At 38.6% G+C, this 15,900-nt stretch overlaps 2 protein-coding genes across 2 annotated transcripts in view; one reads left to right on the top strand and one right to left on the bottom strand.

The window, feature by feature from the left end:
• Positions 1 to 10,788, bottom strand: part of MZT1 (mitotic spindle organizing protein 1) — a 32,153-nt gene extending 21,365 nt beyond the window's left edge. Inside the window, exons 1-2 of the mRNA XM_012642156.1 lie at positions 10,633 to 10,788; positions 2,114 to 2,259 (exon numbers count right to left, since the gene is read on the bottom strand). Coding sequence (XP_012497610.1) covers positions 2,114 to 2,259; positions 10,633 to 10,702 — 216 coding nt within the window. The 5' untranslated portion in view covers positions 10,703 to 10,788. The remainder of the gene's footprint in view (positions 1 to 2,113; positions 2,260 to 10,632) is intronic.
• Positions 10,789 to 10,949: 161 nt separating this feature from the next.
• Positions 10,950 to 15,900, top strand: part of BORA (bora, aurora kinase A activator) — a 34,708-nt gene continuing 29,757 nt past the window's right edge. Inside the window, exons 1-3 of the mRNA XM_012642155.1 lie at positions 10,950 to 11,106; positions 12,006 to 12,173; positions 13,909 to 14,015. Coding sequence (XP_012497609.1) covers positions 12,021 to 12,173; positions 13,909 to 14,015 — 260 coding nt within the window. The 5' untranslated portion in view covers positions 10,950 to 11,106; positions 12,006 to 12,020. The remainder of the gene's footprint in view (positions 11,107 to 12,005; positions 12,174 to 13,908; positions 14,016 to 15,900) is intronic.

Below are 15,900 nucleotides of genomic sequence, written 5' to 3'. Positions count from 1 at the left end.
CAGTGTTTAAAGATCCACGTTTAGTCAGTAATGCCACTAAAACAAAGAGTCTACCATAAAAGTCAGGACACTAGTTACTGGAGGGTAGGGTAGGAGGGAGGGGTAGTGACTGGGGAGGGGAACAGAGAGTTTCTCTGGTGTTGGCAGTGATAGTTGCATGGAGATTTTCTTTATGATATATTTTTGCTCTGTAAATATTGTTTACCTTTTTGTGTTAGACTTAATAATCAAAAGATTTCAAAAAGGACACAACCTAAAACACTGGAATTTACTGGAAAGTAACTTAATCTGAAAGGTCATTTATATGTTTTATATAGTTCTGTTTTCTTAGAGATAAGAAAAAAGAAGTCACTTTGTTGTTGGGCAAGTTTTAAGATGGACTAACTGAAAGGTTCACTACTTAGGGTGAGATAGTGCTATGTAAACATGGAAATAAAATCATGAGATTTTAAATCAGAGAGTATGTGCAAGGAGGACAGGGAACAGGATACTTTTCCTGTTCCCAATCTTAGCAATTAAAAGGTGGTTAATTTAAAATTTGTAAAAAGGTGGCCCTCTGGGCTCATGATAGCAGCAATAGCCCCCTTGTCTCTCAGCCACTCTTGGAGTCATTTTTCCCTTTTTTTGAAGGATACCACATGCTCACAGGTAAGTAGCTCTATCAGCCAATTTCCTGCCTGTAGAATCCCAGTAATCTGACAGCCTTCATTTCGCCTTGTCTCATTCAGTCCAATCTAGCAGTGTTTGTGCTGAGATGGCTGACTGGGTCTATCACATAGCTAATTTCTTCACAAACCACCCACACTCTTGGCCCTATCTCCAGAACATGCTATCCAGATAGGCTAGGAATTTTCCACAATATCAAGTGCTAGTTCCTTCCTAAACTGCTCATTCCTCTTACATTTTATAACAAGCAGCAACAAGACATCAGGCTTTACTTCCCACACTTTGCTTGGAAATTTAATCAGCTAAATACCCAAGTTCACCCACTTACATGTTCTATTTTTCTTCCAACAGTAGAACATAATTTGGCCAAGTTCTGTCACTTTATAACAAGAATCACCTTTCCTCTACTGTTCAATAAATGTTCCTCATTTCCGTGTGAGATGTCACCAGAAGCACTTTTAATGTTCTTATATAAAGAAACATTCTGTTCCTAATGTTATATGTATCTCAGAAATAGGACAGCTTTCTCTATAGCTATCTTCTGAGCCCTCACCAGAACTGCCTTTAACATTCACAGTTCTACGAACAGTCTCTTCAAGGGCAATCTAGTGTTTTTCTATAAAGCACCTTAACACTTCCCAGTCTCTATCCATTACCCAATTCCAAAGCCACTTCTACATTTTTAGTATTTGTTACAGTGGCACCCCACTTCCCAGTCCTAAAATCTGTATCAGATTTCTAGGGCTGCCATAAGAAAGTAATACAAACTAGGTGGCTTAAAACAATAAAAATTTATTCTTTCACAGTTCTGGAGATCAGAAATCTGAAATCAACGTGTCAGCTGGGCCACGCTCTCTGAAGGCTCTAGGGGAGGATCCTTCCTTGCTGCTTCTCAGCTTCCGGTGGCTGCTGACAATACTTGACTTTCCTTGGCTTATAGACACCTCCCTCCATTTCTGCCTGTATTGTTACATGACAGTCTCCCTTTTGTGTCTTTGTCTTAACATGTATATATCTTCTCTTTGTATCTGTCTTCAAATTTCCCTTGTCTTATGAGGACACCAATCATTGGATCAGGATCTACCCTAATCTAGTATGACCTCATCTCAACTTGACTATATCTGCAAAGACATTATTTCTGAATAGGGTCATATTCATCATCACCAGGGTTAGCACTTGAACATATCTCTTGGGGTGGGCACAATTTACTCACCATATAGAAAATTCTAAAAACAGAGACTTCTGAGAAAAGATAACATCATCTGTGATAGTAGTAATATTTGTGATCTGAACATATGCTATTAAGCTCCTGGTCTTTAGAATTGCTCCTGATGGTGTCGGAAGTAGTTTAATCTTATTTAACTAATATCTTTCCCATAACTTCATCATTAATCATTTTCTAAACAAAAGCATCTTTATTTACAATGAACTAATAGTAATCTCTAACCTTTAGTGCTTCGGTAGCCTTGCGAAGCTCCTTAATAACCGATGATAAAGCTTCTGGGTTAATTCCTTGTTCACAAAGCCGTACACAAATAGACAAAGTTTCCATATCTAAGCCAGTATTCAAAATTCTGGAAATCTCAAGCAGAACTGAAAAAAGATATAAAGAAAACTTAAAAAAAAGCTTACAGCATTTAAAAATATACACATAGTACTTTTGTTTTTAATTTATATATTACTAACAATAACAAGGAATTGGCATAGCAGTCCAGGATTTGGCAATCGGCATGTAATACTCTCTTGCCTTTACTTAGATTTAGAAACTTTAAACTTACAACCTCCCTTCACGTAACTGTCTTTTACACCTTAGTGTATATTTTACCATTCATTTAATATCTAATAATTCATCCATCATAATCAGGATTATTCTGAACACTTTCCTATTTTTTTAGTATTGTTTTGCAATAGAATTAGTTGCAGAACATTCCATTTTATGGAGACAGCATCCTTTATGTAACCACTCTACTACTTTAACAGTTATGGCTGGGCATGGTGGCTCACACCCCTAATCCCCACACTTTGGGAGGCTCGGGCAAGAGGATCACTTGAGGCCAGGAGTTCGAGACCAGCCTGGGCAACAGGGAGACCTCCTCTCTACAAAAATAAGAAAAATTAGCTGGATGTGGTGGCATGCGCCTTTAGTCCTAATTACTGGGGAGGCTGAGGCAGGAAGATTGCTTGAACCCAGGAGTTCGAGGTTACAGTGAGCCCAGGTGACAGAGCAAGACGTTGTCTCAAAAAAAAAAAACTCAAAACCAAACAAAAAAAGAGTGAGGTTGTGCTCATGTTTCCCCCATTAAAATAATATTGTGATAAGTAACTGTACATACTAAATTTTATTTCATTAAGATAAATTTCTAGAACTGCTCCATCAGTAATATACATATTTAAGGCTTTAAGAGCGTTTAGAAATTTTCTAACAACTTGACAGTGTAATCATATGTCTGCTGAATCTTACAACAAAAATGAAAGCTTATATTTTAACTTCATTTTTATAATAGCTCATTTTATTGTAGTTTATGAAAGTATCTGTCTTTAACATGAGAAACACCAACACGGAGAACCTAGGTTTCCAAAGTGATTTTTCAGGATGTAAATACATTTGTTCCATTCAACTTTGTTTTATAGTTGTTGATTCTCAGAGTGTTTAGAATTTTTTAAGTCAATTGTCAACATGTTATCTATTGTTTCCTATATCATTTTCCCTTGGCATTATGCTTAGAAAGTTATACCCCACACAAAGATTATATTCACCAGTATTCTCTTCCAGCACTTGGAAGTTTATTCCCTCCCCCTTGTAATTATTTAAATATTTAATTATCTGAAGTTTGGGTGAAAGACAGGATCTAACTTTTCCTCCCAGAAATAAGCCAATTGCCCCAATACAATTTATTGAATGATCCTTTTACCACTCAATTGAGATGCCACCTTTATCACACAGTAAATTGTCATATGCCTACAGATTTGCTGCATGTCCACCTTGAGTCAGAGCCACAATTTTAATTACTAGTTTTATACTGCATGTAGTAGGTTAAAGATTCCTTTGTCATTTCTCATTTATTTAAAGTCCTTTTATTCTCTGGGTGAACTTAAAATTTTTTCAATTCCAAAAACAAATTCCATTTGGGTTCTGATTTGAACTACATGAAAACTATTACTTTGGGAAGAATGGACAAGTTAACAATATTTAGTCACCCATTACTTTAGACCTTCTGAAAACTTTTATAGTATTTATAGTATTCATAGGGTTCAAGAGATGAGCCCTTTTTACTTTTTCATACCAGATATTTTTTATCTCTAAAAGTTCAATTTTAGTCTTTAGAAATATGTCTTCCACACTTCTACTAAACTTTTTCAATATATGAAGTACAATTCTAATGCCCCTGTCTGCTAATTCTAACATTTGTGTCATTTAGGGGTCTATTTTGATTGAATTTTTCTCATCAAGGGTTGTATCTTCCTGCTTTGCATACCTGTTAATTTTTGATTGGATGCCAGGTGTTGTGAATTATACTTTTGTTAAGTACTGGATATTTTTCTGTTTCTATAAATATTCCTGAAATTTGTCATGAGATACAGTTAGCTCGAAACCGTTTGATCTTTCCAGGTCTTGCTTTTTAGATTTGTTAGGCAGGACCACAGCCCTGTTTAGTGTAGGGCAAATTATTCCCCACTGTTGAGGTAAGACTCTTCTGAGTATTCTACCCAATGTCTCATGGATTACAAAGTTTTCCACTCCACCTGGTAGTTTATAGGCACTACTATCCTCAGCTGTGTGTGAACATGGTGTACTCTTGCCCCTAATCCTTTTGAATGGTTCTTTCCCCAGCTTATTGGGTACTTTCCTCACACATGTGCTTATCAAGGTTCTAAATACTCAAGGGGGATTCTTGTAAAGATCTCCAGAATTCTCTGTGCTGCTCTCCTCTCAGGTACTGGGTCCTGCAAACTCTACCTGCCTCAGTCTCCCTGGTTTCCTAAGCTCCTTTTGCTCATCTCAGGGTGAATTCTAGGTTCCACCTGGGTTCCCCCTGCTGTGCTGGGGCCTGGAAATTCTCTGAAGGCCGTGAGCTAGGACAACCACAGGATGGCTTCATTTGTTTCCTGTCTATCAAGGATTGCTGTCCTTTAATGTCTGATGTCCAGTGTCTTGAAAACCACTGTTCTATGTTTTACCTGGGTTTTGTCGGTTTTTTTCAAGTAGGAGAGTAAACTCAGTCCTTTGTTACTCCACCTTGACCAGAAGCTGCCGGCTCTTCCCATTTTCATTTCTTCAGTTTTGATATTCCAATTTATTAATACTTTGCTCTTCAGCTGTATGTAGCTTGTTATTCACATTATCTGCTGAATTTATTTCAGTAAGTATTTTAAGATTTCTAGTTTCTCCCATAATCACTTGTTCTTGTTTCATAACTAAATGCTCGTTTATAACCACTTCTTATTTCATAGCTGCTCTTCCTGCCTTTATTTAAGGCCTTTTTTTAAGGTTATACTCTTAAACTGTTTTTGAGATTGCTCTATTATCTCTATTTCTTTAAGTATAAGCAAGTAGCAAAAGACAGTGGTTAGCAGTATGATTGCTAAAGCCAGACTAACTGGGTTCAAATTCTACCTTTACTACTTGCTTACAAGGCAAGTTAATCTCTCTATGCCCTTATTTCATCATTCAATAAAATGGAAATAACCACAGTACTTATTTTATAGGACTGGTTTGAGGATTAAAGGATACACTTAAAACGCTGCTTGGCATATGGTAGCGCTCAATAAAAGAGTTAGCTATTACTACTACTTTTTCTTTCCTTTTTTTCATTTTCCACATTAGTTGTTTACGTTTTTCATCTAACTTAGGTGATTTGTGATCCTTGGCTGAAAACTCATCTTCCACAGATTTCTTTTGAGTATCCTGGATTGGTGACATGTTCTTGGATAGGAAGCCTTACCCTGGCCTCAGCCCTCTGGATCAAGCCGTGTAGAAGCATCTTGGCTCTAGACCCAGAAAACTCATGGATGGTGCTTCTCAATCCCTGGCTGTGGCAGATGGCACATTTCTGAGCCCCAGCGTCACTCAGGGCAGCACGTGCGGTCAGGCTCTATTCCCAATCCCCTGCTGTGGTTCCCATCTGCTCCTTTCTTTGGGGGAAATCTCTTTCTAATCAATGGAGACTTCTTGTTTTTGAACATGGCTATGCCAATAATTATATTTTATTATTTCCTATCATTTTTATATACTTGCAGCGGAGTTTCAGCAAGTACTCAATTTACCATAGTGAATATTCATTTTCTTTGCCTTTTATTTTTGATTGTTTTCATAAATGGATTAAACTTCACCCTGCATTTTTAAGTGGTTACTGCTGATACACTGGAAAATTATATATTTTTATTTTCTAACCAACCAACTTAATGAATTCTACTGAAGCCACTAACAGTTTTTCAGTTTTCTCCTCTCTCTCCAGTTTGTTCTCATCATGGTAGACCACCCCCAACCTATAAATGTTATGCTTATTCCTGACTTCATGCCTTTGTTCGTGCTTTTCTCCTGTCTTTTCCCTTCCCTTCCCATAACTCTATGCTGTTTTTTGGGTCCATCTCAGTTCTAGTACTATTTCAAGATTTCTTGTAAAATTGACACTGACCTTTACTTCCCATCTTCACAAAGTGTCTGTAATCAATAACTATTTCCTTAGCGCCTCCTGTATATTTGGTATAGGTTGGGTTGAGTATTCCTAATCCTAAAATCTCAATTCCAAAATGCCCCAAAATCTGAAATTTTTTGAGCACCAACATGAAGCCACAAGTGGAAAATTCCACTTAAGTAATGGGTCAAGATCAAAATGCAGGTGCACAACACGTTTATTCAGTGTCCTTGAGGGAAAAATAAAATTTCCTCCAGGCTATGTGTATAAGGTATATATAAAACATAAATGAATTTCATGTTTGGATGTGGGTACCATCCTTAAGCTATCTCATTATGTATATGCAACAATCCAAAATCCTAAAAAAAAATCTGAAATCCAAAACATTGGTTTTAAGCATTTAAGATAAGGGATACTCAACCTGTACCTAACTGTACTTTGTGCCTGTTATGATACTGCTGGAAATATAGTTGTGAACAAAGCTGACATGGTCCTGGTCCTCACAGACATTACAATTTAGGAAGAAAGATAGATATTAAAATAATAACTGATTCCAGTTATAATAAATAATAAGTAATAAATAAGAATAAGAATGGCATAATTCTGAAACAAATTACAAGGGCATCTTACTAAGTTTGGAAGGACACAGTATTTAGCAAAGACTTGTCTGAAGAAGTGACGATTAAGCTTAGATGTCAAAAGTGAGTGGAAATTAACCAGAATGATGCACAGTTAGGAGGAAGGGTGAAGACTGAGAGCTAAAAAACCAATTTGTGTAATGATTCCTATTCTGGAGGAAACTTGGTAAATCCATAGACCTGAACAGCTAGGGTGAAAGCAATGTAACGATGAGGGTGAATGGGTATAAAATGTGAGATAAACGAGACAAATAAATCTTCTAAGGTCTTACTGAAGATTTTAGAATTGTGCAAAGCTATTGGAAGATATAAAATGGAAGAGTAACAAGATCAGACTGGCATTTTAAAGACTTTGGCTGAATATGGGATGAATCTTGAAAATGGGCAGAGCACACATGGTGAGGAAGTCCACTTACATTATTGCAGTCGGTGGTGGCATGGACAGCAGAGATTTAGACAAGTGGTCAAAAGTGAAATGAGTGAAAAACTGAAAGGGCTTAGTGAAAAACAGGAAGTAGGGGAGGTAAGAGTAAGCAAAACTGACTCCCAGATTTCTTTCTCAAATGAGCAACTGGATTGATGGTGGTAGCATGAATTATCCCTTGCTGACGGTGCCTTGCAGTGCTAAATTAAACAATCAATACCCTATGGATTCTTTTAACTTCTTTCTCTATAATGTGTTTCTTAAGCTTACTACCTGATACATAAAATAGTACTACAATGAAGCCTTTGGTAAGGAATAATTATCATACTTAAAATTAGAGGCATAGGGAAAATTTTAGAATAAAAAAATAAAAATTGAAGTACGAAGTTATCAACAGAGAATATCTAAAATTTCAAAAAGGTGAAAAGCAAAAGAGGCAACTAACTACAAAGGAGACAGGGGTAGTTGAAAAGGCCTACTTTAAGTGAGAATGTAGGAAGACAATGTTGAGGATCTAAGGATGTCAGTAGAGCAGTGGTCCCCAACCCTTTTGGCACCAGGGACCCGTTTATGGAAAACAATTTTTCCATGGACAGACGGGGAGTGGGGGGAGGCAGAGCTAAGGCAGCGACGTGAGCGATGGGGTGTGGCTGAAAATACAGATGAAGCCTCCCCACCACTCACCTCCTGCCGTGCTAAAGGCCACAGCCTCAGGGCTGGGGACTGCAGCAATAGAGGAACTCATGCACTAGTCATTATACAAAATCAGGCTGAGATAGATCAGGTTCCTTTCAGAGTGAGTTATGCAAATAAACTACAAAGTCCACCTGCTTTCTCCCATCTTTAAGAAAATCCTTTCATTTCATAATTACAATGCAAATGTTCACAGTTGAGTTTTGCGGCTCATATCTTCAAGGAGGGCAGACAAATGCTGTCACTGAAGGGAGAAATGGGATTCAGAAAGTTTTGAAAACTTCACACCAGCTCTTGTGCATTGACTTAAATACAGTGAAACACCATACATCAACTTTTATTCTACAAAAATCTCCACTTTTCCATATTCTTACTATCGGGACTCAGAAACCGATACTGCAGAATATGATGCTCTGTTCACGGTGAACTGAAAAAAAAGCCTCAAGGTGTGACAACCACCCCCCTACACACACAGTCTCTTCCAAAGCAGAGGATGAAGTTGTTCTCTGAAGTTTCCTGATCTGCCAGAAATCTGGACCTACTAAAGAATATAATTACCTCTGGTCCTTTCCCCGAGCTTTCATTAACTGAACCCATACCACAGGAAGGAAGAAGACTAAATTCTATCAACAGAATGGAACAGACTTTTGTCTCAAACCATTGTCCACTCTGCAGGCCCAACAGACTTTGTCCCAGACCATTGTATGTTCTTCAAACCCACTGAATTCTCCCTAGTATTCATTTATTGCCCCTCAACACAATTCCTCTTCCCATAACCTGATTTGCCAGGTTCAAACCCCCATTATTTCTGTAACCTCAAGATGGTACAGAAGCTTCTGCACCCCAATAGGGGGTTGGGTCTTCATTCTGAAGTGTTCTCTGTGTCACATAAAACTATGATCAAATAAATTTGCATGCCTTTTCTCTAATTAAATTGCCTGTTATGAGGTGATTTTTTAGCAAAACTTTTCAGGGCTAAGGGAAAGCTTTCCATCCTTATGTTACACATTCTATAATCTTCATTTTATATTTGAGTTCTCTCAGAAAATATCTTGATGCTGCAACCAATACAAACTATCAGTTCTCATTTGTACATCAGTAGTTCCATCAGAGATAAAATGTGAGTTTGCTATTCAAATGCAATCCTATGGCCATATAAATAAGGAACCTAAGTACAGCTAACATAAGAAAACTGGCAGAAATTCTGTTATTGACTTCCCCAGAAAAGATAAAAGATAATAACATTATATAAAAGCCTATGTATATAAATCCACTTACAAAACTAAACTAATAAGCTGTGATACACCAAGAAGGATGGAAAAAGAGGCTGGATATGGTATAAAGAGCAAAATTCTCAGACAACCAGCAAGGTAGATTCTGGATAAGTGAAAAATTACATGCAAAGGCTCTTATAAGTAATTCTTTGAAAAATAAAGCAGCAGCCACTGTAGAAAAAGCCAGAAGCCTTTATCAGAACACTTTTATGGAGGTGCTATGTAAGAAGAAGAGCCCATCAATGAAGGAGGCAGAGACACAGTAGGAAGGCTGCACTACCTAGTGAGGATTCCATAGGATTATCTTTACAAAGATGCAGGCTGATGTGATATCCCTTGGAAAATGTCCAGGCAGACTGCAAACGGCAATATTTAACATCTATCAAAAATTTATATACAGGTGGAGGTGAGACAAATATAGACAAAGAAAGCAGTGCACAAGTGAGATGACATCTTATATAATACAAAACATAATTGATCAACTTTGATATGCCTTTACTTGGTTGTCTAATTTAAATATTCACAACAACCTTAAGAGAGAGAGTTTTATTAAAAAAAAAAAAAGAAGCAGGCTCCAAGATGTTTAAGTAAGTAGCTTGTCCAAGGTCACCACAGGAGTATAAAGTGGCAGAGCCAACATTAGAGGGTAGAGAGAGAGTAACTGCAAACACTTATTTTATCTTCTACCACGCTTGTGTAGGCTTCACACCCACGTGCCTCAGGGCGTGAAAATAGGCAACACCCATAGCACCCGGGCACTGGAGTCACCCACTTAAAGGCAAAACTGCGGTAATTCTGATGAAAGAGCAACTTGTTCATTCGCCAGATATTTAAAAAGTGCGCAGCAACGTGCCCCAAAGTGCCGGGGCAAGGGACATCGCGGTGATCAAACACACACGGCCCATGTCCACACTGGGCTTCCAGTCTTTGGGTTTCCAGTCTGGGGGCTTCCGAAGCGCTCGGCACTGGCTGTGCCGGTACTGGCGTGGGTATCGCGCGGGGTCGAGGCCGCGGGATGGAGCGGGCGCGGCACTCCGGGTCCAGCACGGGAGGGACGGAGCGTGCACCCGGCTGTCGCTGGGGACCGAACGCCGTGCGCGCGACAAACTACGCAGGAGCGAAGAGAGAACTCTCAAAGGATGAGTCCATCAGCCCTGCGGCCTCGTGGGCCCCGACCGAAGATCTTAGAAGATGCCGTTTGGGGTTGGGAGGGGACCTTAAGTCCTCTCTAGGCTCCTCCCGCCTGGGGCCTTGGCTCTGGGAACCGCGGGCAAGGTAAAGAGAGCGCAACGGGCACTCACCGTCCATGGTCTCCCTCACCGCATTCATGTTCGCTGCCGCCGCTGCCCCGGCGCCGCCACTGCTCGCCATGGCGGAGGCCGAGGGAGGCGGGAGAAGGGCCTGACCCGGAACTGGAGCGCCTTCCTTTCTCCTGGGCGCTCACACCGCGCGTCCCGCTCACGCCGGCAGGCTCCGCCCCTCGCGCTCGCCGCCGGCGTGCGGCTGCGTTGATTTGAATTTGGAGCCTCGTTTCTCTGCGCGGAATGTGGAGCGAGGAGTTGCCATTCGAATTTCCTACGCGGCCTCCGGGCGATTGGCCGGTTCGCGGACAGCGGTGCGGCGCGATTGGCAGACGCGCACAGGCCCCGTGCGCTGGTTGGCCTGAGCCAGCGCGGAAGCGGGGAGTTAAAGAGTCTGTGCCTGTCGTGGGGGCTGCCTTGGCCCCCGGGAGCACCCTGAAGTCGGTATTGGGGGCTTCTTTTTTATATACTCAGGTAGGTGCGGTCTTTGTCGTCCCTGGCCTTTCCTCCTGTCTCGAATTGGAAAGCTCACTTTTTCTAGGTCTGCACCTGCCTGCCCGCTCGCCCCGGATGAATGGGAACAGCGAGGGAGTAGGTGCGGAAGAGAAAGGCACCAAGAAGGGGTGATCGCGTAGGGTTGGGGGCGACACCTTCTTTGCTCCTCACTCGACCGAGCCAGCTGCACTCCAGGCATTCAGTAGTAGAGTCGTCTTCTGGTTTTTTTTTTTTCCTCTCCTAGTTGCAGCCGCCTTTGATTGGATGCAGTCTCGCTTTCTGTCCTGGGGGCGTCTTGGCGAAAGGGAGATGTTTGAGGAAAAGCAACCAAAGGCGGTTAATTTGCTAGCCCCTGTCAATCATGCTTCTCTGGCTACGACCAATGTGCAAGAAGGGCATAAGTGTCATACGATCTTACCTGCTTGCTACAAAGAATTGTTTAATTGCAACTATAGTTTGTTAGGCAATTGCTAGGGTATCCGAAGGATGTTCATTGTGTTTAGAGATTAGAGATAATGAATAAAAAACTATAGATGTAAGTCCTTTAATTAAAAAGGGATTTAGTAGTCTCAAAGGCAAGTCTGAACTCATTCACATTTGGTTGACTGTTAACTTATAAGCCACTTAACTTCTCTGAACTTGTTAATTCTTCTGCAAAATTATATCAACTAATACCTCTGTAGCTTTCAAGAGTATTTCTAGAATCGCTCGAGAAATGTATATGTGATACTTTTTGTATACACTATAAAATAGCCCCCAAGAGCCTTAGGTTTTGAGTTAATTCTTTTTGTGAAACGTGTTTGTTGAATATATCTTGTCAAAATTAATATCTATAGAACTTTGTAGTTTTAACATGCATACTTCTGATTTCTTTTTAGCCTTCTCTCTGGGCTATGGGAGATGTCAAAGAATCAAAAATGCAAATAACACCGGAAACTCCAGGAAGGATCCCTGTTTTAAATCCTTTTGAAAGTCCTAGTGATTATTCTAATCTTCATGAACAAACCCTTGCCAGCCCTTCTGTTTTTAAATCAACAAAATTACCAGTAAGTTATTCTTGACTAGTGTTTACCACTAATTTTAAATGTACATAATTACAAATAATTTTAAATGGAAACATTTTTTTTTACAAGGTAAAGAGGAAATATACATCATGGAGGATATATAGTTACAATGTGCTTTTTTAATTATAGTGTTCATGATAATCTCATGGTTGGGCTAATAATACGTTAGCTAGAAGATTTTTTTTTAGTTAGCATTTGTTTTTGGTTCTTTTTTTAATTCAAGAGATAACATGTTAACTTCCTGCAATTGTAGGAGCTGGATACTATGGTTGATGATATATTTACTAATATATTATAAAAGAAGCTGTATTATTTAATTATCCTCATTTTTAGCAAACATTGAGTGTTGCTATGTATTAGATACAATGCTAAGCACTGGGGTTACACTGAGAACAAGTTAGGATCATTAGGCACAAATCCTCAAGGAGGTTATACTCTAATGTAAGGGTCAGCAAACTTTTTCTGTCAGGGGCCAGACAATAAATATTTAGGCTTTTCTGATCATTTGATGGCTGTTACAACTACTCACTTCTGCCTCATATCACAAAAGCAGCCATAGGCAATGTGTAAACAAAAAATGTGGCTATGTTCCAGTAAAGTTTTATTTATGGATACTGAAATTTGAATTTCATGTAATTTTCAGGTGTCAAGAAATATTAATATCCTTTGGGGTTTTTTCAACCATTTAAAAATGTCAAAACCATTCTTAGCTTGCAGGCTTTTAAAAGAAGGCAACCCCTACTTTAATGGAATAGACACAACTAAATGAACAATTTCAAAACAATGTGATATGTGCTATGATTAGTAGCACAATGATGATATGAAGGGAAAGTGCTCTTTAGAGATTAGGGAAGGCTTTATCACTTTATCTTATTTTTACTATTACTTGCTATACTGGAGAAGTTCTTTTGATGTCTGATGTTTCACATTACCTAGAAAAACTGCAAACTTAGTGGCTGTTTCTGCTACCCTTTTATGTCAGCTTGGACAGTGAACAGGTATGCATTAAAAGAAAGTTGAGCAGTGTTACAGTTTATATTGAATCATTAATCTGACCTTATGGTTTTTAAATGAATCATATTAAAATTTAGTTATCTTTTAGTATTAATAAAAATAAACAATGGATTGACTACAACTTAATCCTCAAAGTTAGAATGTATGGCATCTTGAGTTTTTAGGCCTGAACTTGTCTAGAATATATTGCTTAGTTACAGATTAGGATTTAGATAAGCTTTTGGATAATTGAATAAATATAAATAGTTCATATTTATTTTAAGGATCAACTATTTTATGAGCTTTTGCAGCCACTTCTATAGTTAGGACTTCGTTTAATTTTAGTTTATTCTTAGTGAAAGTAAAGACCTTTTGATAACTCTAAGAGAGTTTTACTTTTACATGGGTGTAGTGTATCACTGATGAGTATCAATCGTGGAAGTTTTATACCTTTATTACTCTGTTGTGATTTTTCTAGTATTATGTGACTTTTTAAAATTACCCAGGTGGAAGATTTTTTAAAAGAGATAGATACAGTCAAGTCAGTTGATTTAGTGTGATTTGATCACCATATACCACTTAATTTAGTGGTAAAATCAAATTTTAAAATATAAGCTTTAAAATATTATAACCATTCACATTATTTTTGAAGGTGACAATGGTTAGCATATTAATGAACTGTTTCAGTTTCCTTTTACTTATAAACTCGCTTTCTTTTATTAAGACTCCAGGGAAATTTAGATGGTCTATCGATCAACTAGCTGTAATAAATCCTGTAGAAATAGATCCAGAAGATATTCATCGTCAAGCTTTATACTTAAGTCATTCTCGGTAAGTTTTCCTTTCTTGCACCTAAGTGTAATAACACCCTCAAGTGAAGAAACATAAGAAAATTTAAGTACTGAATATTTTTATAATGTAAAGACATCAGGGAGAAAAAATTCTGATGCAGATTTTTCCCATCTGAATGAATGAGTTCAAAGAACTGTATCCCGAAAGATTTTCTTGCTAAAAGTTCCAAATCTGAATAGAAACCCTTTTCTTTTAGACAGTCTTCTCCCTTGTTACTTATGGGACAGGTCTGCCTCCCCAGCATTTGGTAGAAGGAAGGGCATTTTGAAATTTGTACCTTTTTGCATGTTGTGGCTTCTGCCATTGACTTTTTTTTTTTTTTTTGAGACAGAATCTCACTGTGTTGCCTGGGCTAGAGTGAGTGCTGTGGCGTCAGCCTAGCTCACAGCAACCTCAAACTCCTGGGCTCAAGCGATCCTCCTGCCTCAGCCTCCCAAGTAGCTGGGACTACAGGCATGGGCCACCATGCCCGGCTAATTTTTCTATATATTTTTAGTTGTCCGATTAATTTCTTTCTATTTTTAGTAGAGACGGGGTCTCGCTCTTGCTCAGGCTGGTTTCGAACTCCTGAGCTCAAACAATCCGCCTGCCTCGGCCTCCCAGAGAGCTAGGATTACAGGCGTGAGCCACCGTGCCCGGCCTGCCATTGACTTTTGTTTGTTTTCTTTTTTAGTAGTTTGGGGGAAAGCAAAATGCTGGTTAGTTGCTATCTATATTTGGGGAAGCCTAAAATCCCCTTAACAAGTTAAAGACACATGGAATGGAAGGGTGTCCATTCACAACAGAGAGGTTTTTTAGACACCAGCCAACTTTGACATAGTTCACTTACGGGGTCTGAATTATAATTTCTAGGATTCTACATAATACCCAGTGCAGTCTTAACGTATTTGTCAGTGTGTTGTGTAGGGTTCAAGGCACTAATGTGCCTCAGACTTGTGCTGATTAATGATGCCTAATGTAGTGAGAACATGCACTTCTTTGGGGGAACAGACTTAGTTTTTAATCTCAAATTATCAGGTAATATTATTCTTTTATAGTTTTAGGGAGTCTTTCATTTATATCGGCTTTGTAGTCTGTTTTTTTTTATATTTGAAAAAACTCAAATCATTATATGACCAGCTTTTAATTTCCTGTCCTAAGGTAGATGGCTCATCAATCCAAAACAAAGGATAACTCTTTTCCCTTTGACTTTAGAATTCAAGTCACATAAAAAGGCACACATGTTGAGATGTTCTTGCAAATACTTACCTGGCTTTTCTCCTCCATCCTCTCTTCGCTTGGTAACTTGATGACCATTCACTCATAGTTAATGAATGTCCATGCAAAGTGTTGTAGGAAGAGAATGAGCGCAAAGCACAAAAGCATTTTAACTTAAATTTAAATAATACCTTTGAAAGAGAAGGTGAAAAGAATATCGAAAAGCAAATGAGTCACAGTTACTGACTAATTTTTTTGTTTCACACAAAATGCATGCTTAAATTATTTTGCTTCATCTCTTCAATATATTGAATCATGGACAATTATTATATCTTATTGGTAGAGAGATATTTATTCTCACAGTGAGGCACTGTGGGAAACACTGAAGAGAAGGGCAGGATATTATTCCTGTTCTCAAGAGTCAACAATATAATAAGACCAAAGTTGCAGCACAATATTTCTATACTTATTGATAAATTATGTATTGTCTGTGTAGGTTTATAAAGAGAATCCTACTATATTTCAGTAAGTAGATTTGTGATATAAAAGGGGGGAAAGAATGGGAAAATGTCCTAATTTTAATTTATTTTACTGATGTCATTGAATGAATGGTTAAGGCTTCTACCAAGGATAATGAGCATATTCTTAAGAGAGCGTGTTGATTTCA

Source organism: Propithecus coquereli, unplaced genomic scaffold (genome assembly GCF_000956105.1).
Source record: "Propithecus coquereli isolate 6110/MARCELLA unplaced genomic scaffold, Pcoq_1.0 Scaffold176, whole genome shotgun sequence".
NCBI classification, from domain to species: Eukaryota; Metazoa; Chordata; class Mammalia; order Primates; family Indriidae; genus Propithecus; species Propithecus coquereli.
The sequence above is the reverse complement of the archived record's forward strand: the minus strand, read 5'-3'. Positions and strand labels throughout refer to the sequence as shown.